The 22,263-nt window shown below is 40.7% G+C and overlaps 1 protein-coding gene across 1 annotated transcript; it reads left to right on the top strand.

Moving 5' to 3' along the window:
* The first annotated feature begins 7,331 nt into the window (after nucleotides 1-7,331).
* Nucleotides 7,332-21,998, top strand: LOC148354940 (sodium-dependent phosphate transport protein 2B-like). Its single transcript, XM_088349747.1, has 13 exons — nucleotides 7,332-8,582; nucleotides 10,765-10,818; nucleotides 10,896-11,030; nucleotides 11,246-11,374; nucleotides 11,454-11,597; nucleotides 13,318-13,429; nucleotides 13,498-13,693; nucleotides 14,288-14,383; nucleotides 15,099-15,210; nucleotides 16,549-16,716; nucleotides 17,454-17,570; nucleotides 20,984-21,108; nucleotides 21,188-21,998. The coding sequence occupies exons 2-13, from the start codon at nucleotides 10,773-10,775 to the stop codon at nucleotides 21,713-21,715; spliced, it is 1,908 nt and encodes a 635-aa protein (XP_088205873.1). The 5' UTR covers nucleotides 7,332-8,582; nucleotides 10,765-10,772; the 3' UTR covers nucleotides 21,716-21,998.
* Nucleotides 21,999-22,263: the final 265 nt, after the last annotated feature.

The raw sequence follows: 22,263 nt of genomic DNA, 5'->3' as shown, positions 1-22,263 counted from the left end.
TTAAAGCCTCGCTGCAGCATTTTGTACCAGCTGAAGGCTCTTGATTTTGGACTTCGGGAGACCGAAGAGTAGTGCATTACAGTAATCGAGACGGGATGTAACAAACGCATGAATTATAATCTCCGCATCCGACTGAGACAGCATAGGGCGAGTTTTAGCAATATTGCGAAGATGGAAAAAAGTTGTTCCAGTAATATTCTTAACATGTGTTTGAAAGGACAGATTGGACAAATATGACACCTAAATTTTTAACTGAGTCACTCTGGGTTATCTTACATTTGTCAATGTTACGAGCAGTTTTTGAGAACAAGTCACGAGATTTAGATGGACCAATAACTAACATTTCGGTCTTTTCAGAGTTAAGGCGCAAGAAGTTGCGTGATGTCATGTCTTTCGTCTTCAACACGATACTCGTGTTTAAAATTGCAATTGAAAAACTGCAATAGTGCGGAAAGTTGCTACAATCAGAGCTCCGACATTGCAGCGCATTAGTGTTCTGCAAAAATGGAAGGGTCCTTTAAAACCATCTCTTGGTTGTTGTAACTAAACCAAAAAGACTTTATGACATTCGACAGACATTTACATGCTCAGAGACAATTCCTGGTTCGTATACGGCTCCGATAGAGCTTGACCAATTTACATTGTTGCGTTTAGTATGTCCCTCTTTACCCCCGAGTCATATGGTGTTCCACAAGGTTCAATTTTAGAGGCCCTGTAGTTTGATATTGACTTCTATTTCAAATTACGGTTACTCCATATTAGCTGGGATCTGATGTGTGACATCCTGCGCATTGTCGTCCATCCAAAGTCCAACATTGATCATATAAACCACGGAGGAGTCTTTCTAAACCTCTTATGCATATTTTTTTTTGTTTAAGAAGCAGTATTCTTATCATCTCGTCATAGGAACAAATGTTTTGTTCTTCCTCTGTTCTCAAATGATACTTTGTCCTACAACACCTGCTTGTGGTTGAATGTGAAACAGCTAACTGGAAACAATCCGGTGAGAAACTATCATTAAAACTTGGGGAAACCAACCAACCAACAAACAAATAAACAAACAAACAAATGAACAAACTACTCTTTCCTTAAATTTGGCTTTCATTAAAAAAAAATATATCTTGAAGCATGATACGGGTCCACTTAAAGTTTTACTAAAAGATTCTCTGAATGTGGGTCTAACTTTTATATACAAGGTCAGCAATTCTAATGAGACCGCAGCTCAAGTGCATCCGAATGAATTAATGCTTTGTAAAATAGGAGAATTTAATAACATGTTCAACCCTTTGCCGTAGTTCTGTAAATGCAATAAAAAGTGAACAGATGAAGAAATCTAAAGTCAGTTTAACTGCCTGCCGGCGCGCATGAGAGCGAACCAGTCGAGGGGATAAACTATGAACAAGAGTCTGCTACTACCTAGTGGTACAAACTTCAACTGCAACATTTAAAACCACGGCATTATTTAGGCTGATTGTGTTATTCTGGACCATAATTTAGAGAGGAATGGACTATAAAATAGTGGTAAAAGGGAGTTGAATCTGTAGGCCCACTATTTTTTAAACAGCAGTCTAAACATGTAAAAAGGCCGTTTTAGAGGGTTCCCAATTATTTAATCTATTATCATATCAATTCATACAATGTTTGATTTGGATGTTTCATTTACTTTATTGTTATTATTATTCTTATTATTCTTATTATTGCTATTATTATTACTATTATCATTATTGCGAGGTCTTGCACAGAATGAATCAAGGAAGCAAGGTTTTGGGTGCTCTGAAGAGAGTGATAAGTAACAAGTGTATGAGTATGGATTTTAAGAGAGGACTGTATGAGAGTGTGATTGTGCAGGTGTGTTGTATGGAGCAGAAACCTGGAGCCTGAATGCAGATTAAAGAAGGAAATACATTTTTTTTAGATGAAGTGTTTGAGGAGTATGTTAGGAGTGAAAAGATTGGATAGATTGAGAAATGAAATTGTGAAAGACAGAACTGGAGTAGGAGCGGAACTGAGCAAGCGTGTAGATATGGGTGCTCGGTCGGTTTGGACACATGGAGAGGATGGATGAGGAGCGAATATTAAAAAGGATCTACATCAGAGCAGAAGTAAATGGAAGGAGACCAAGAGGAAGGTCGCGATTGACGTGAATGGATGGTGTTATGAGTGCACTGCAGGAAAGAGGTCTAAATATAGTGGAAGCTCGAGCCCTTGTTGGTGGTAGGAATGAGTGGAGAGATGTTGTGAAAGGACGGTGGGATGTTCAGATGCGTTCTAAGGAATGGGCAGGGCACCTGTATGATGCGGCAGGGGTAAACCAGTGAAAGCTGTCGGGCCCTGCTGTTGAACAGAAGAGTGTGTTGCGACACCCTGACCCGAGTGAAATGGCCGCTTTCTTGTGTCCCGTTTAATCTAGAGGGGCGAAAGCATGACCAACTTGGGTGCCGAGGTGTTTAACTAGTTTGGGTGTTTGGGTTGGAATGGTCAATTTTTGTGTGTGTGTGTGTTTTTTTTAATTGCAAGTTTTTTTATTTTATCTTTTCTTTTTCTTTTCCCTTTTTGTGTGTTTGTCTTGCTGTGGGTCACCCTTCTTGAGGGATATGACCAGGGTTGACAACCCTTATTCGTAGGGTCCAATGTGCCCTATAATGGTGTTGCGCACCGTTTCGTTTGACAGATGAGCTAAGAAGCTGATGCCTACAAGTTTCCTGTAGCATCACATCTCCAAGGCCTGGAGTTTCTATTCCAGTTTTGCCGTGAGAGTCCATGTCTCACAAGTGTAGAGGAAGGCGGAAGTAACCAGCACTTGCATGAGTCTGATTTCTGATGTCACTGCTATGTTCTTGTCCCTCCAGATGGGTTTAAGTCTGGGAAGTGCGGCTGTGGTTTTAGCTATCCTGGCTATGATTTCTGGTTCTGACCCTTCTTCTGTGTAGAAAATATGTAATTTCTGCAAAGATTTTCCATCTGCTCCTACATAGACCCAAAAGGTCCCAAGAGTATCTTTCCATCTCTTCAAACTTTCCTTGTTAGTTAAAGGTGCGCACATTCCATGTAGCCGTGGCAAAGGTGTTCCTACCACGCAATCTTGGTGTCTTACTACCAGTCACACACTTATCAACTCCGACCTGGTAGTTAGCGGAAGGTGCGGTCCTTTTTTACCCGGCCGACGACCGCGCCAATATCAAGAGTGAGTTGTTGTTGTCCATCATGTAGTGTGTCTTGGGCAAGTACAGCCTGGCGGGGCCCATCCCTCTCCTGACCGATTTTTTGTGTTGGGGTTTGCTCCCCTACTTGAAACAGATAGCACTGGTTTCCATGGTTTCCAGTAGCAGTAGAAGTCTCCTGATCTGACTATGCGGTTACTTGAATCAATTGAGTTTTCTGGGAGCCGGATGTACTCTGAGCCATAGATTCCTGTCCCCTGGCATTTTAAATTCACTCGAATAATTACAATTTATTCGGCATAACAAAAAGTGTGTTTCGAGATTAAAACCACTAGATGGAGGCAAACTGTCGGCAAAAAAAACTACAGGCCACCTTGTGTTATTTTACAGTACAGTGACCTCTCACCTGATAATCCAGGATTTTAGGGTCCGTGTCACTGTGTTCACATACTTTTCCTGGATGACTTTTTTACTAACGTTGCCTTTTCCCTACCTCCTCACCACTATTAGACTGTGCCACCTCATCCAATTGAGTTTGCCCATTAACACAGATAGGATGATTGACAAGAGCCGACTGTGTGCATGTGCGTGCGTGTGCATGTAGTATTACAGGCCCTTTTATGGAGGCCGTGTTCCAAAAGTCAAAAGGTTATCCTCCTCTGAGGCTATGTTAGGGAAAGCCTGCAGTTTAAAGGCTTAGTTAATCAATACCTCCCTTAATGTTACAGATAAACCCCACCACCTCACCAATACTGCATAATTTAGGATAAGGCCAGGGCTTTGTAAAATAAGAAGAGAGAAAAAAGACACTGATATCAAAGTAGTTATCTGGATCTGCTGTGATAGATAGATATCGACATCAACATGGCTGCTGCACATTTATTAGCTGTGTCACTGCCAGATAAATGACAACGTCGTTAATATACTGATTCCGTTCCAATCGTTTTAAGCTTTTTACAGTTTGTGCTTGCACACATCTTCAATTTACTTAATTTTAAACAACAAATAATAAAACCGAATTTGAATCAGAATTGTATTATTTGTCATTCATGGCAATATAGTGAAGACTGTTTCCAAGGAGACTTTAAGGTAACGATGTAAGAATAGACTTGAATTTGGGGTGCATCCTTTTGAGGTGTCCTTAAAAGTAGATTTTTTTTCTATTTTTAAGTATGTGTTCACACTGTCAATTTTTTCCTACGGAATCTATCTGCTTTTATCGTAGTTTTCGCAAAGCTGTTCGGGCCTCGGACCACATTACGTAGCAGGAACGAGGAAGGGAGGAGGACGGTAATTTGGAGATTGACTTTATGCTAGTCATATTATTTATTTGTTAGTGTAACATGAACATTTAAAAGTAAGCAAAAGAATGTTTTGAGCACAGTCCAAACGCCAACTAAAAGAAAGATTAAAAAAAACCCTAACCCTAACCCTAACCCTTTAGTGCACATCTAAAAAATGCATGTACTTGCACACGCATCACGAATGAGCTGTAGAGGCTGCACGGAATACACAAGTGAAGATATGGCAATGGAGGGTGAAAACGAATTCTATACAGCTCTTTTAAAAGAGAAAAGTATGATAAAAAAGAATATTCGGATGAATAGACAAATATTTACAAAGTACAATTCATGGGTGCCTTTAAAACGTATACCCTTCATATATGGACCAGAAAAAAATGAATCGTTATTAAAAGATGAACCCATTAAACTCAGATTAAAAAAATGTTTTTATAGGTGAGAGATTAAAGACATCATGTTTTATTGTCACTTTTTGGAATCTCCATGTAAATCATTAACTCCTGGCCACTCCATCTATGGCAAATTCATTGCGCAATGTCTGGAGCCTATCAAAGTCCTGTAAATGCACTGCTAACGAGTAATAAACAGCAAGGCCATGCCACGAGTATATAGGGGTGTGCACAGGTGAGTGTCTTTGTGTGTGTTTGTATAGGCGGTGTCAAAATGTGCTCAACAATTTTGGAATTAAAAGTATGTTCAGTGGAATTTTTACCTGATCTATCACATGACCCTAAGAAATTCAATGTCACAGTGAAGAAAATAAGTGTTTGAACACCTTGGTATTTAACTCTTTCTCCCACCCTGGAAATCATGGAGGTGTTTAAAATTTTTATTGTAGGTGCATGTCCACTCTGAGAGAGATAAACTAAAATAAAATCCAGAATCACAATGCATGATTTTTAACTATTTGTGTCATACAGCTGCAAATAAGTATTTGAACATGAAAGTGAAAATTAAGCTATATATTTGGTACAGTAGCCTTTGTTTGCTATTACAGAGGTCAAACGTTTCCTGTAGTTTTTCACCAGGTTTGCACACACTACAGGACGGATACTGGCCCACTTCTCCACACAGATCTTCTTTGTATAAGTCAGGTTTCGGGGCTGGCGCTGAGAAACACGGAGTTTGTGCTTCCTCCAAAGATTTTCGATTGGGTTCAGGTCTGGAAACTGCCAGGGCTATGCTAGAGCCTTGATATGCTTCTTGGTTTTCCTGGCTGTGGTCTTCGGGTCGTTGTCAAGTTGGAAGACCAAGCCACGACCCATCTTCAATACCCTGGCTGAAAGAAGGAGGTTGTTCCCCAAAATCTCACAATACACATCCTCTATTTAATGCAGAGCACTCGTCCTGTCCCATGTGCAGAAAAACACCCCCAAAGCATTAGGCTAGTGTTCTTCGGTTTGTACTCCTAATTCATCTTCCTCCAAACATCTCATCTCATCTCATCTCATCTCATTAGCCATACCGCTTATCCTCATTAGGGTCGCGGGGAAGGGCTGGAGCCCATCCCAGCAATCATCGGGCAGTGGGCAGGGGACACCCTGAACTGGTTGCCAGCCAATCGCAGGGCACACAGGGACAGACAACTCATTTGCTCATTCACACCCAGGGACAATTTGGACCGGCCAATTCACCTGAAATGCATGTTTTTGGAACGTGGAAGGAAACCGGAGTGCCCGGAGGAAACCCACGCACGGGGAGAACATACAAACTCTGCACAGGAAGTCTGGAGCTGGATTTGAACCCTCGACAGGTTCCCATGACATGAACTGTGCCGCACAAGCGCTAACCACTGCGCCGCCGTGCTGCCCCCTCCTCCAAACATGCTTAGTGGAATTTTGACCCAAAAGTTGTGTTTTGGTCTCATCTGACCACAAAACCTACTCCCATAGGCCTTGACATGTGCTGGTTTAGGCAGGGGAACCTTTCGGGCCATGCATGATTTCAAATCAATTGCGTATTATCTACAGTAACCTTGGAAACGGTGGTCCCAGCTCTATTCAAGTCGTTGACCAATTCCTGTCGTGTAGTTCTGGGCTGATTACTCATCTTTTTTGGAATCGTTGACACCCCACGAGGTGATATCTTGCATGCGGCTCCACTCCGATCGCGATTGACCGTCATGTTTAGCTTCTTCCATATTCTAATGATTGCTCCAACAGTGGACCTTTTTTCACCAAGCTGCTTGGCAATTACTTGTGGAGGGGTACAATTTTGTCTCTTGTGTCTTTAGACAGCTCTTTGGTCTTCACCATGTTACAAGTTAAAGTCTTACTGATTGTATTGGGTGGACAGGTGTCTTTATGCTGCTAACGACCTCAAACAGGTACATCTGATTCAGGATGATACATGGAGTGCAGGTGAACTTCAAATTGGCTGAATAACAGGTCTAATTTGTTAAAAGAAAATCATGCATCGTGATTTCTGGATTTTTCTTTTCAGTTTATCTCTCTCACAGTGGACATGCACCTACGATGAAAATTTCAGACCCCTCCATGGTTTCTAAATAGCTAAATAGCATGGTGTTCAAATACTTACTTTCTTCACTGAATGTCATTTGATTTTTAGGCAATACGAAAAGACAACTTTACTTTTTTGTCCATTTCAAAGATATAATATAAATTGTGATAAGAGCAAACACATAGATACATTTATGATTCATCTCTTACAAACAACAGCATCCGATTATAAAACAAATCAGTGTCAACTTTACCGTATAAGTCTGATGCTGCCCCCAGGTGGCTTCGGTGGTAACAGAAGTAAAAACAGCAATATATTTATCGTGAGAGAAAGCGAGTAAAAAATTGTCGAAATTGTTGCGATTATAAATGTGTGCAAATGTTTTCATCCAGAGACACGGGGGAGAGAGAGAGAGGCGAGAGACAGAGAGAGAGAGACAGAGAGAGCGAGAGGCAAGAGACAGAGAGAGGAGGGAGAAAGAAAGCACTGGAAAGATACAGCATGGGGAAAGAGTCACAGACATGAGAGAGAGTGGGGGAGAGATACAGAGAGTGAGGAAAAACAGACAGAGACAACGATAGAAGAGGGAGAGAGAGAAAATTTCAGAGAACAAGTGAAAGATACATAGATAAGAAAAGAGAGGGGAAAGAGATGGAGCGAGAGATAAAGCAAGAGCTGGATAGACAGATACTGACTGGGGGAGTAAAGAGATTTGGACAGAAAGAATAAGAGATATACAGTGACAGAAAGAGATAGATAGATAGCTAGAGAGAGAGAGAGCAATTTAAGGATAGATAGAAAGGGGTGACAGATATTAGAGAGTGGGGAAGAAATACAGAGAGTGAGGAAAAGGGGACAGATAATGAGAGAGGAGGAAGAGAGAAAGAGAGAAAACAATTCAGAGAGAAAGGGATAGAAACATAGAGGAGAAAGAGAGGGGGAGAGAGATAGAGCGAGAGATAAACCAGGAGCTGGATAGACAGAGACTGAGAAAGTGAAGAGATATAGACAGAGAATATGAGATACAGTGAAGGAAAGAGAGAGACAGAAGGAGAGGGAGAGGCAGAGGAAGACGGAGAGGTAGATAGTGAGATAGATAGATAGAGTGAGAGGGGTAAGAGAGAGGGGGAGACAGAGAAAGAGAGAAAGGAAAAACCGGAGACAGAAAGACAGAGTGAACGAAAGTGAGGAGAAAGAGATAGAGTGAGAGAGGGAGCGGAGGGAGAATTACCTCACTTAGGTTGTTTAGTCTGACCCAGGAATAATGAGAAAAACCATCCAAAAATAAGAGTATAATTTATGGCTAGTAAAGAGAGGACATTATACATTTATAATTCAATGTTACAACTTTTCTTTCCACCCAAATTATATGCGAAGAATTAGGCGTGTATATTCGTTTGTGCCTGACCTTTGCACCCTGTGCGTGTGTGTGTGTGTGCGTGCATGTGTCTATGTGTATGTGTGAGTGCACGTGGCGGAGTTATAAGAGCCACAGGCTGGGCCTGCCTTCCCGGTAGCAACAGGTGTCCCAGGTGCGGCGTCCCCAGGTTCAGCTTTCTGAGTTCCCTCGGGGCAGCCGATACTACAAAAACGCCCCTCGGCACAGCAGCCCGGGAAATAAATTACCTCAGCATTTGGTCCTAAGGACGCTATCGCTCAGGTGAGTCTGAATTTTATTGTAAGACAGTTGACAAGTTGGCGGCATTAATAGGAAAACGCAGTCCTTTTTGTGCTTGATTTTTAAGAACTATACTAACCTTAATTATAGGCAATAGTTTTGAATTTTTCTGAAAACATTTGGAGAGGTGTCTGCAATTTTCTGTAATGTGGAATTGTGGCAAAGTGCCACTAGCTTTGCAAGGTTTGTCGCTATTCTATTTACCTCCAAGAGATGAGCCATTTCAACTGTAAAATAACATAACTTCCTTACTATACAGCACACTGGATTATAAGGTGCACTGCAATGTTTGGTGGGTGAACCCAAACGCAGACAATTGAGCAGCATTGACGGTTTTATTGGGGGCCAAGGGGAAAACACAAAAAGCGCTCTGCATAGGGGGAAAGTACAAATAATTAAAATGAAAACAGTCCGGAAAAAGTCATGGCTTGAGGAATAACTGAGTCAGGGAGTGAGGAACTTTGGCAGGCAGAAACGCATGAACTCCTCCAAAAATAGTCTTTTGTCATAGTATTACAAGTTGCACTGGACTATAAGTCGAAAGTAAATAATACTACAGAAAGAGCTACTAGAATTTGTGTATAACTGTCAGGCAATCTATACATTTACAGTATAAGTGCAATAATTGATCAGTCAAAAAATGTCGCTGCAACGGGAATCAAACAGAGGTCGCTCCATTGAGACCGCTAGATCCTAATCATTACACCACTAGTGATGCAGATGACAATTGAAAAGGTGTTAAATGTTATCTTGTGATGATCCTTTTTTTACTCTGTGCCAGAAATTAATTTTAGAGAATGTAATAAAGCGAAAGTCATCCTGAATGAAGTGAATATACACAAAAAAGCATGACGAGGGAAACAACTCTTTGTGTATCTGGCGTCATGTTCATTTTTATATTTCAGGACAACTTTCTGTTTTCGCCATCACTACCTTTGATTGCTGAGGCATGCAATGTTTTGCAAAATTGGTCAACTGTGTTTTTCCAGTGACTAATCATTGCACGGCACAGCTGTAATAACAATGATGTATAAATACTGTTTGTATTTCTTGTCTTATCTATTCAATTTTGACAAGAGCCTAATCTTATTCTAATAAGGCACACTTTAGTTTTCTGGCCAATTTGGGGGTTTTAGGTGCGCCTCTAGAGAAAATAAAGAACAAGAAATATCATAATAATAGTGCTAATTACTTAATTGCAGATTACAGATATGATATTTTGAAACTGATTAAAACCTAAAAAATGATAAATAATGAAGTATTAATCAACATTCAGTGCCATAGATTGCTATGTATATAAAAAAAAATCCTACACTTGATGCAAATAACCTTTCTAAATCTTTAAATCTTTTGCGCTGAATTTCAGTATGTTTTAGAATTAGGATATTTTTCATTATCATTGATAATAACGTAGTGAACATTGAATATGAGGTAAGACATGACATTCCAGGATAAAAAAGTAACAAGGACTTGAAAGAGAAAAATAAGACAAAAAGAATTTCAGGATAAATAAGCAAACTTATTTACAAGGTAGTGCTTGCTAAGCTGTAAGTAAATCGTGCTGACAGTACAATGATAAATAGTGCTTTAACATTTAGCAGAAACAGAATTCCAAAAGAGTCTATAAATAAAATATGATTGCCCATTTTTCTCTATTAAGCCAATATATTCATCACACGTCTTGTGTGCTTATTTAGGGTGGTGATGGCCCTGGGGAAGAAACTTTGAGAAGGTGTTAATACATGTGACGGACAGTTTTAAGGTGCAGAGCTTCAATCTTGTAGTTAACATTTGGAAAACGGACTGACGCTTTAAATGCACCAAGGCCAACAAATTGTCAGTCAGATGCTTATACCTCTTTTGGTATTCGGACAGATTGTTCGATTGACGTAAACGGCAGTGATACATACCCTGTATTTCCTTCACGTGAGCATAAACTAAACCCCAAACCGGAAAAATGTCTGGCAGAGTTGTGGCGGAGTAAACGCGGAGATTGCAGGAACAATGCCGTCATGGCATTTCCTTGCGGTCAGCCTTATTTTTTCTGATACCAAAGCATTCAGGTTTTGGATACAAAAGTGACAATTTTTTTACCAGTATTATAAAAGTGACTGAAGGCCTTTAGTTTCATGCCAATAACAAGAAGGTGCTTCTGTTTTTTTAGATTCAGTCATGGGGCCCAGGCCACAAGTGGGGACAGAGTCCTCTTCTGGCTTTGGTATGTTTTGTCCTTGGCAAATTGAGTCTTTAGGTCTGCTTTACTCTATAGATTTTCAGCTTTATACTCTCTTACAGAAAACAATGTTAAGGACGAGAAAGACCGAGTCATGCTGCCGTCGTACTCCACAGTGGATCTGATCAATGACAATGCTTCAGAAGAAGATCCATGGGACCTACCGGAGCTAAAAGACACGGGTGTCAAGTGGTCAGGTAGGTTCTTGTGTGTAAAATTATCAAAAAATTCAATCTCCAAAGTCAGGGTTTCTAAACGCTGAGTAGACCATCAAAAGAGATGTACAGAACCCATGCATTAAAATGCAAAAGAAGTTTCAATATTGGTCAGAATTTCATCAAAGCACCAGCGAGCTTGAGTCTAAGATTCCTTAAGATCAAAACTGATTCCAAATACGGCTTTACTCTTTTAGAACTGGACACGAAGGGCAAGATCATGCGAGTGCTGACTGGCATTGTTAAGTTGGTGTTACTGCTTGGACTTCTCTACTTGTTCATTTGTTCTCTGGATGTACTTAGCTCGGCCTTCCAGCTTGTCGGAGGTAAGATGGAAGTGTTGTTATTGCCTTGTAGCCTTGCAGGGATACAGAGATGTTCAGGTCATCTTTGTTTTATGCACAGGTAAAGCTGCCGGCGACATATTTAAGGAGAATGCAATCTTGTCAAACCCAGTGGCTGGTCTGGTGATCGGTGTGTTGGTCACAGTGTTAGTGCAAAGCTCCAGCACTTCCTCATCCATTGTGGTCAGCATGGTGTCTTCTGGACGTAAGGATTATTTTCTTTTATTTTGCAGAAGTTTGAATACTTGAAAACTCAAAACTGGCAAAGTATACTCAAAGATTTGACGGTCTTCTTACCCTGGCTGGACAACATGGGCTCTGTTTTCCACCCAGATCAGAGCTCCTTGTTAGGGAAACATGCAAAGCACGACACTGACGTTCAGTTTTGTTTTTTTCTCAGACGAGTAAATCTTGAAGTGTTGTTTTATTGTCCATTAATCTGTCAGTTATTGAATTTTACCAAATGATTAACAGGAAACTATAAATAGATGAGCTGAATCAATGTTAGAAATCTTTGTAAGTCAATCTGCCTTCTCATATTGCAAATTACATAAAACTGTTTTGCACAAAATGTCAAGAACCGTAAGAGGAGGAGGACCCAGATGCGTGATGTTTCTCACACAAGCTTTATTTTACGGGAAATGGGGCAGTCATGCACGTTAACCCAAAACGCCCATGATTCGGAGATCGTTGGGCGGAAGACGTACCAGAAACTGGAGATCGATATGAAACAGGACATAAATATAGACGGGAAGGATACCAGACTGGAAACACAGGAAGGAAACCGGACAGAGTCAAAACCCACGTCTTACGGATGCAGAGGTTCGTTGACGCACTGACAAAGGGTGAGTGAGAGCACTAAGCTTAATTAGAAGGGAAGCCAATCTGTCAACGAGCCTCAGCTGGCGCCACACGGGCTGGGCCAATTGGGTGCCATGTCAACCATGACACAAAAATGAAAAAAACAAAATAAAAACACAGACGAGGGATTTTGCTTACCAAATGCCAGTAGTAGGTATTATTCCTGGAACACACTACTGGGTTTTGAGGGTTTTTCACTACAATTGGGCTGCCAGATTACAGACTGTGTCGCTGACTCATGTAGTGTCTATAAATCTGAAACGTAAGACGTTACTTGGTCTGAAGCATTATTGTGCCGAGAGCACATTGTCTGCGCTGATTTACAGGGAAGTCTGGCAAGCAACTGTCAATCAGGGAGAAGAAGTGGTCAACATAGTTGCACAAGCACCGTTAAATGTTAAGAACATAGGTGGGGGCTCTTTCCTCTGTAAAACATAAAAAGAGACGTGTCAAAAAAAAAAACGTTTTTGTAAACGTACATTGAAATACTTTTTTCGCACTTCCAAGCTGTCATATTTTGTTTTTCCAAGTGTACATTTTCCAGAGAGAAGCCTAGGTGTCCACCTGTGTTGTTTTGCATTGATTTAAATTTTGTAATAATTTTCTGCATGCCATAAAATACTGAAAAACAAAACAAAATGAAGTTTGTAGTAGAGTGTGGTTACATCATCACACAAGACCACCCATAATAATGGCATGCCATAATTTTGTCATGAAGGTTGTGAAACGTTGCGACAACAGCGTGTCACAATACACAAATGTGTTCCATCAAGACAACTTAAGACATAGTACATTTCCCATTGCTGCGATTGGCTGGCAAACAGTTCAGGGTGTCCCCTGCCCACTGCCCGATGATTGCTGGGATGGGCTCCAGCACCCCCGCGACCCTACTAAGGATAAGCGGTGCAGCTAATGAGATGAGATGAGATGAGACATTTCCCATTTACACATTGGTTGTGCCACACTTGGTTTTCTGTGGTTTTCGTGTAGTCCTTTAGAAAAAGATAATGTGAATTTGAAGAACAAATACTAATTTATTCAGGTACCTGCCCTTTTTTTCGCAGTGTTGGAGGTCAGGTCCGCGGTGCCCATCATCATGGGTGCCAACATTGGAACTTCGGTCACCAACACCATTGTGGCCATGATGCAGGCGGGCAACCGCAATGAATTCCGCAGGTAAAGGAAATAGCTCCATGCAGGGGTATATTTTTTAATATAACTTTACGTCTCTACCTACCTACCAGGGCCTTTGCCGGCGCCACAGTGCACGACTTCTTCAACTGGCTTTCTGTACTGGTGCTGCTACCTTTGGAAGTCGCCACTAGGGTCCTGGAAAAGCTCACCCACCTCATTATTGAGTCTTTTCACCTCGAGTCCGGAGAAGATGCGCCTGACCTGCTCAAAACCATCACCAAACCGCTCACAGACTCAATTATCCAGGTATACAAATCAGAGGCACACTGGAATGTGGTTTTCATTATACTTGATTATACCTACAGACACTCAAGAGTATTTGTCTTTCTTTCAAACTACCACTCTAATGTTTGCTAAGGAATTCTAATGAACATGCATTCCTGTGCATGTAAATTAGCGTCAATAGTTTTCAAGTTTGGTTGACAGTTTGACAGCTATAATTTCAAGTGACATTTTCAAACTTGCTTGACATTTTGAGTCCTCCTGGTTCGCACACATATTTAACACCAGTGCTGCCTCTATCTCAGGAATGTATGTATGAGTGTATGTGGGTGTGTATGTGTGTTTAAAAAACCTTTGGGCTACAGCTACTCTGAGAAGTGGAAGCTTTCGGCCAATCACAATTTGAAGTGAAAGGTCCCACCCAGTACCAGTGATCTGTTTTTAGTTTAACACTCACTAAGAGCGAGGCACACTCTCCAGTGACCCACACGTAAAATATGTGTCAGATCCCAGCTTTAGACCGTTTGAAAATGGACTATCAGACTTCACAGAATTACCATAGAAGACCACCGTAAACACGGTACATTTTGGTAATCCATGTTTGCTTTTCTATTACAGCTGGATAAATCTGTCATCAATTTGATTGCCACTGGTGACAAGGATGCCAGAAACATGAGCCTGATCAAAATCTGGTGCAAGAAGGAGGTTAACACGGTAAGAAAACAGGCACGGGGGTTGAATTTAGAATTCCACTGAACAGTGCTAACTTGGTTGATGATTTTACAATGTGTCACAGGGATCATTCCCATTTGGTTGCTATCAAGTAGAGGAAACAAAAGATTATCGTATGTGCTTAGTTGCTTTTACCTGGAAATGTATGAATTACAATGTCTCATATACAGTATATATATATATATATATATAAGTGTGTGTGTAGCTGCTCACTACATACAGACAAAAGGCAGATTTACACGCCTACTTTGAGCCACGTGTCAGATGACATGATTCAAACGGACAGCAAAGGCCAATCAGGGAACAGCTTTTCAGGGTCATAAACTCTAGCATAGCAGCTGTTGTCGTTTAAAGAACATACCATGGTCTACTCTAATCCTGAAAAGATATAGAATTATGAGCGCAGTTTAGACTGTGTGATACCATATGTTAAGTATTCCCATATGTGGATCTCTTCCGCAGCAACTCATGGAGACTTTGGTCTCCAGTATTAAATCATGTCATCTTCCTTGTTAAGCCCCTTCAATCTACTATCCCTTTGGATTTTGGACAAATATTGTGTGCACATACAAATTTACCTACGCCATTGAAATGAACAAAAGGAAAAAATAAGTGTTTTGATGGTTTGTTATCATTTAAAAGAGGAACTTAGCGAAGCACAACGATCGCTGACAAAAATGTGCTCCTTTTTGTGAAGACGTTCTGGAATGAGACCACGACTAACTGTTCGGCCGGTGACTTTTGCTGGGAAGAAGGCAACATAACATGGATTCAGAAGAACTTCACCTGGATTGACTACCAAGAGAAATGTAAGAATCCCTGTTGGACTTAGAGCGAAATACCTGAAGTGAAATTTGATACCATCACCCTTCCCCCCAGAACTAGGAGAGTCCCGCTTGCACAATGACCACTTTGTCCGGTTGTGGTTTCTGACTCTGCAGATAAATTCTACCAGCTCTAGTCTACCAGCAATTTGCCAAACACAAAGGAAATGAATGTTTAGATTTTAACTCAATTGGCAGCCCTGAGGACATAACGACAAATACTGTGTTGTACATGCTAACATCAATCTTGAGTATTTCATGTAAGCTCAAGTTTTGCTCTTTGTTTTTTTATCAGACCAAAAACAACCTCTGATATTTCAAAATCCACAGACTAGTTTAAGTTCAAAGCGCGGCCCAGGGAAGGCATTAAACATTTAAGTACTTACGCAAAATAATAATAATATTAACAATGATAACAATGATACCTTAATAATAAAAACAAAACTAACAATGATACGTTAATAATAATAACAACTTCAATAATAATTAAAATAATATTAATGAGCATAAATGCACGGTATAAATAGATACACTATTCGGTTATGCTCTTAACATAGCACAAACATAATGGCAAACTCTGTGCCAATCCATGGCAACACACGACGGTCGCTATGGTAAGGCTTAAAGCAAAGTGGTCCGTTGCGCTGTGTGTAAGGTAATCAAAGATACAAACTTACAAAATAAAGTGACCCTTGCGAAGAGTGTGTTTGTGTTGTGTGGTCTCTATTTAGTGGTTGTTGTGTTTTCTAACTGCAATGATCCATATTTGCTCCTTGGCTACTAGTTTGTTTACTATCTTTGTCACATGACGTAGTGTGAAGGAGTTGAACATTCAATGCTGATTATCTAAAGCTTATGCTGAAATGCAGAAATCTGGTGTATTTATGCGGTATCTTATACAGATGGAGAGTCTTGGTTCCAACGTAACAGCTGTACCGCCCAACAGGCAACTGTGCCTGTCCGTTGGAATACACTAACTTTAAGTCACGGTTTACATTCGGTAAGACGGTAGAGTGGTGTCAATAAAACAATATAAAAATAAAATAAAATAAAATAAATTGAGGTTGTTTTTTTTTCTGTGCGGCCTGGTACAAAATTACGGTATGTGGCCCGGTGGTTTGGGACCTCTAGTCTAGTCAACCACCAATCTGTTCCCATTATTTAGACGTATCAGATTATTAGGATAACATGGTTAATATGCATAATATGACCAAGTCTTTTTATTATCTTTTTTTCAGTGCCAAGGAAAAATATTTGACTCTGGGACATGAGATGAATTAGCACGTCACCAAATTCTAAGTATTTTTGCTTTTATGATTGCAGGCTCCCATATCTTTGTCAACGCCAACCTGCCCGACCTGGCGGTGGGACTGATCCTGCTGGCTATGTCTCTTTTTGTCCTCTGCACCTGCCTCATTCTTATTGTCAAGGTGCTCAACTCCATGCTCAAGGGCCAGGTGGCCGTCGTCATCAAGAAGGTGCTCAATACAGGTGAAAAATCTTTGCGTTTTTTATAGCGCAGATTTTGTGAAAAGATAAGCATTTAAGTTTCTATACATTAAAATATATCTATGATACAGTGATACCTCTACGTATGAGATTAATGTGTTTTAGGATCCTGCCTGCGTGGAAGACATCTCGTGTTTCTAATTTCTGACATAGAGTTTTTACCTAGAGGTATCACTGTAGTTAGAAAAACACTCAGACCCATAGAAATCATTATTTGGAAAATTTGATCACTCTACTCTAAGAGGTCCTCAATTCCCTGAAAGACCGTAAGAATTAGCTGAATTGATTATTTTGTTGCATGTACATATTGGTCGCTGGTTCGCGCCTCGGCCGAGTCATACCTAAGACTTATAACATTGGTAAAATGGCGGCGCCCTCTGTTGGCTGCGGCTGCATCGGCTCGCTACAACGGGTCAGGTGTATCGACATTTCGTTCTTACAAAGAATGACAATACAAAGGAAATTATTATTATTATTATTATTGATGAATTTGATCTTTATGCCTGTCTGATAGTCAGCACATCTACATTTGTGGTGATGCTAGATGAGCAAAGCAGGCACATTCACACCTGAAGCTTGACCCGTCTAACTCAGGCTTCCATTATCCTGAGCTGCATGACAAATCAAAGCTCAGGGACAAATCAAGTCCTTATCTGACTTGGTCTGACCCGATTAGTTTTGTTGAATCAGATGTTGTCTTTTTTTCCTGATCTCGGCAGACTTCCCGTTCCCATTTACCTGGGTTACTGGTTATATCTCGATTGTGGTGGGAGCCGGAATGACCTTCATCGTTCAGAGCAGCTCTGTCTTCACTTCAGCAATAACACCTCTTGTGGGTAAGTTAAATTGGGTGTTTTCACGCAAAGAGTCAAAGGTTATGGGAAGATAAGGGTTAAATCAACAAATTGTGGTTCTGTCATTGGATATTTGACGATATAAACTTATTTTTCATATGTTTTTCCTTTTCAAGGAGGAACATAGTTATTGTACATGTGTTGCCCTTTCCCCCCAAAAAATCAGTGTGACTATATTGACAAGATGCGTACCCTTAAGTTGGCTTCCGATGGGTCTAAGGTGTTCCAAGGCTTTCTAAAAGTCACCTTGGATAGGCACCCATCACAACGGCAAATCCCATGATGACAGGCGTTACAAATGGATGCATATTTTGACTTTGAACTTGTCATGCTCCCAGGCCATCTTATTCTTGATAGAAAAAACAAAGTTGTCCTTTGAAGCATAGCCAGTTTATACTTGAATGCACATCCGCTACATTTCAATCAAAGCATTTGGAATGTTTTTCAAGTTTAACTGATTTAACACGTCATCCAAAAGGTTTGGTGTAATGTTTGCAAAAAAATAACAAAATCTTGTTGTTTACTCACCTTGTGGAAAAAAGCTCTTGAAGTCAAGTCAAGTCAAATATATTTATATAGCCCTTAATCACAATAATGTCTCAAAGGACTGCACAGGATTACAATGACACAATTACCTGATCTTAAACCAACATGCGGGCAAGGAACAACTCAAAACCTCAGCGTGAGGAAAAAGAGAAGCCTTGAGAAGGGGCCTCACAAATGGTATCCCCCTTTTAGGATGACCAGGGTGAATTACATTTAGCATTACAGCACACAAACATAGTAAACACTAGGTAACATGTTGAAAATTGTCCGGAAAGTGTATGACAGCAGCGACGCCCCCAGCCTGTAAACTTGTCCAGAAAGTCTATGACGGCCACGACACAGCTTCCCATCTCTGCCAGCTGGTCCATGCAGGCGTTCACATGCTTCAGGTCAAACGCTGGTCCGCTCACTCATCTCAAATTGTCCTTCTCCTTCGTATCACCACTCGGCAGGCAGTCGGAAAAAGACAGGACAATACAGAATATGAGGTTGGCATCAATCGTAAGCTTTGGAATAGAAGTGTGTCTTAAGCCTCGATTTAAAAACTTCCAGTGAGGTTGCATATCTTATTTCCGGAGGCAGGGCATTCCGTGGCACTGGGGCCCGGATGGAGAACGCTCTCAAGCCTGCAGACTTCTTGGCTCTCGGAGTCACAAGTAGACCGGCATTTTCCGAGCGCAGACTCCTTGCAGGAACATAGGGGGAAATCAAATCAGAGAGAAAAGAGGGTGCAAGTCCATGCAAACATTTATATGTTAATAAGAGAACCTTAAAGTCACATCTTAAGTGGACTGGGAGCCAGTGCAAGTTGGCCAATACAGGAGTAATATGCTCAAACTTAGCTGCTGCATTCTGAACCAGCTGCAAACTTTTGATGCTAGACATCGGGAGACCAGAAAGCAATACATTAAAGTAATCAAGCCGAGAAGTAATAAACGCATGAATTAAAACCTCTGCATCTGATTGGGACAGCATCGGACAAATCTTCGTAATATTACGGAGGTGGTAGAAAGCTATTCTAGAAATACTTTTCACGTGTGACTGAAACGACAGATTAGGATCAAATATAACACCTAGATTTTTGACTGAGTCACTATGGGTGATATTACATTGTCTAGGTTCAGGGTAGTGTTTGAAAATAACTCACGACAGTATCAACATTAACAATAATCAACATTTCAGTTTTTTCTGGGTTAAGGCGCAAAAAATTAAGTGACATCCATCTTTGAATCTCAGTAAGGCAAGCCTCCAGATTTCTACAACTTAACTGTCCAGTTGTCTCCAGTGGCACATACAGTTGAGTGTCATCTGCATTGCAATGGAAACTAATATTATACTTGCGGATAATGTTACCAAGCGGGATCATATAAATACTAAAAAAGAAGGGGGCCAAGTACAGAGCCCTGTGGAACACCACAGCGGACATTAGAATGTTTAGAGGTCAGATTGCCATAGTTAACACATTGCATCCTGTCTGACAGGTAGGACCTAAACCATAAGTGTACAGTTCCTGAGATACCAATGCATTCCAGACGAACAAGTAATATGTTGTGGTCGACAGTATCAAAAGCGTCACTGAGATCTAGCAGCAGTAACATTGATGAGGCACCGGTATCTATTGCTAAAAGGAGATCATTGGTTACTTTAGCCAGGGCAGTCTCAGTAGAGTGATTTGCCCTAAATGCTGACTAGACAGTTTCAAAGAGGTTATTTTCTGACATGAAGTCAGTAAACTGCTGTGCAGCGACCTTTTCAAGTAATTTTGCAAAAAAATGGCAGATTTGACAATGGCCTATAATTACCTAGGCTTTCTGGGTCAAGGTTAGGTCGCTTAAGCGTGGGTTTAATGACGGCAGACTTGAAGGCTACAGGAATAATACCTGAGGATAGCGATATATTAATAATATTTAAAACTGATCCCAATATCCCAAACCGATCGTTCAGCAGTGAAGCTGGAAACGGATCAAGCAGGCGAGTAGTTTGTTTGGCCCTACTGACCATCTGTGTTAGACTATCAAGGGACAAATCATTGAAACTGGAGAATGTTTCTGAACATAGAAAGAAGCAAACTTTGTTGGGAAGGCCGTCCAGACGTTTGTAATAGGCAGGCGATACTTGAGGGCTGAAAGTTTGTTCCTTGAGAAAAAAATAGCAGTCCCCTGGTTGACGGAATGAAGATGTGTGGTGCTTTAATGTAAAATGTCTTGACGAACCAATAATGAGGGATTTTCAAACACCTTGTTGATTTTTGATGACATCCAAGACACAATCATTACTCATTAGTTAAGGGTTCTAATTTCAGGAACATTTACAAATACAGTAAATAATAGGATATGGAAACATGTAACTCTGTCAGGAGCAGACATAAATTGTTCTTCCAGTCATGGACTAGTATCAGTATTCAGCCCCCTTCATCTTATACATCTGGTCCAGAAATGATCTCTCCAGTTTCCCGACTGACTCTCAATATTACCAAAGAAGGAAATACATTTTTCTTTTTATGTCTCATAGCTCTCAAGACAATTCTATTGAACTAAGATTTAAAGGTTCAACTTCTCATCCTGAAGTATGGGAAATCATGTCGGTCATTTATTGGTAGACCTACGTTCCGACACTCACAGATGGAAATTTTGGAAAGTAGCCAAAAGGATGGTCCGGTTTTCTAACCTAGGATTACCTTAAAAAGAAATGGACATTGTATTGGGGGTTGTCTCATTTAACAAAAAATGAATGAAGCACAACTGCGTTGTCTTAAAATAACAAAAAAGCATAACTGATGTCAGTCCCAAGACAAATTGAAGTCACTGAACCGGAAGTAAATCTTTTTTTTAACTCATGGTTATTCTTAGGTATTGGTGTCATCAGCCTCGAGCGAGCATATCCCTTAACGCTGGGCTCTAATATCGGAACGACCACCACAGCCATCCTTGCGGCTATGGCTAGCCCGGGAGAAAAGCTAGAAAACTCTCTACAGGTATGAAAGAGCAAGGCCAAAGGTTTGGGAGAATTGGTGTGTTTTTGTGATTTGTAGAGTTAATTATGTTTCTTGCTAGATTGCCCTCTGCCATTTCTTCTTCAACATCATGGGTATCATTTTGTGGTATCCCATCCCGTTCACTCGAATACCCATCAGGCTGGCCAGGGGCTTGGGCAACCAAACAGCGGAGTACCGCTGGTTCGCTGCCTTCTATTTGATCCTGTGCTTCCTGATTTTGCCCCTTACCATATTCGGTCTGTCTCTGGCCGGCTGGCAAGTCCTGGTGGGCGTCGGGGTGCCCGTGGTTGTCCTGGTCATCTTCGTAATCGTGGTCAACATCATGCAGTCACGATGTCCTCGATTCTTGCCTGGCTTTCTGCGCACATGGAACTTCCTGCCACTGCCCATGCACTCCCTGGCTCCCTGGGACAGTGCAGTGACATCTTGCCTGGGCTTCTGTGGCCGCTACTGCTGCTGCATCTGCAAGTGCTGCAACTGCTGCCAGAAGGAAGAAGTAGCACGCAAGAAGAGCCTAGAGATGTATGACAACCCGGTATCCATCGACAGCGATAACCTCAAGGTTATCGAAGGAACTCATCTTTAGGGTCGATGTCTGTGAAAATGTGTACAATTTTTTTACAGTCGACTGTTGATGTTAAATATTCTCCCGGCTTAACTAACTCCTCAGCGCTGTATCCTCTGTGCTGGGCTGCTATGAACTGTTTTAAACACGGGACTCCTTCTACTTTGGAGAATATATATTTTTTTGTATTGCTCTCCGGATGTAAAACGATTGTAACTCTGAATGTGAAATTTACATCTTTGTTTTCATGCAGTATTTAAGACAAAAATGTGTGTTGCTAAAATAAATTAATTTTTCTAGGTAAGTGTTTACTGATGTATTTGAGGATTGCATTAATTTTCAAGCTCTCATCGTTTTGTACCAAAATAAATCCATTTCAAACAGTGAACAATTAAAAAAAAAAAACGATTTCTAGTTATACTGTTTTACTTTTCAAATTTGATTTGTATATATTGTTTAGAGAAAAATAATTTAACAGTCAACAGTTGGATAACATGAAAAGGTTGGACAGTACCTGAGATTACCTGATACTTATAAGCAGGTAAAATAAGGCTATTTATCTAGAAACA

This window comes from Urocampus carinirostris, chromosome 12 (assembly GCF_059441175.1).
Source record: "Urocampus carinirostris isolate Australia breed hairy pipefish chromosome 12, RoL_Ucar_1.0, whole genome shotgun sequence".
Lineage (NCBI taxonomy): Eukaryota > Metazoa > Chordata > Actinopteri > Syngnathiformes > Syngnathidae > Urocampus > Urocampus carinirostris.
Note: the sequence above shows the minus strand (reverse complement) of the source record. Positions and strands in the feature narration are given on the sequence as shown.

Bases quoted from the DNA above. Each gene is read 5' to 3' on its own strand.
- LOC148354940 (XM_088349747.1), top strand. From the start codon at position 10,773: ATGGGGCCCAGGCCACAAGTGGGGACAGAGTCCTCTTCTGGCTTTG. The intron at 15,211-16,548 runs GTAAGAATCCCT...TTATGATTGCAG, and splicing joins GATTGACTACCAAGAGAAAT to GCTCCCATATCTTTGTCAAC. The intron at 16,717-17,453 runs GTGAAAAATCTT...TGATCTCGGCAG, and splicing joins CAAGAAGGTGCTCAATACAG to ACTTCCCGTTCCCATTTACC.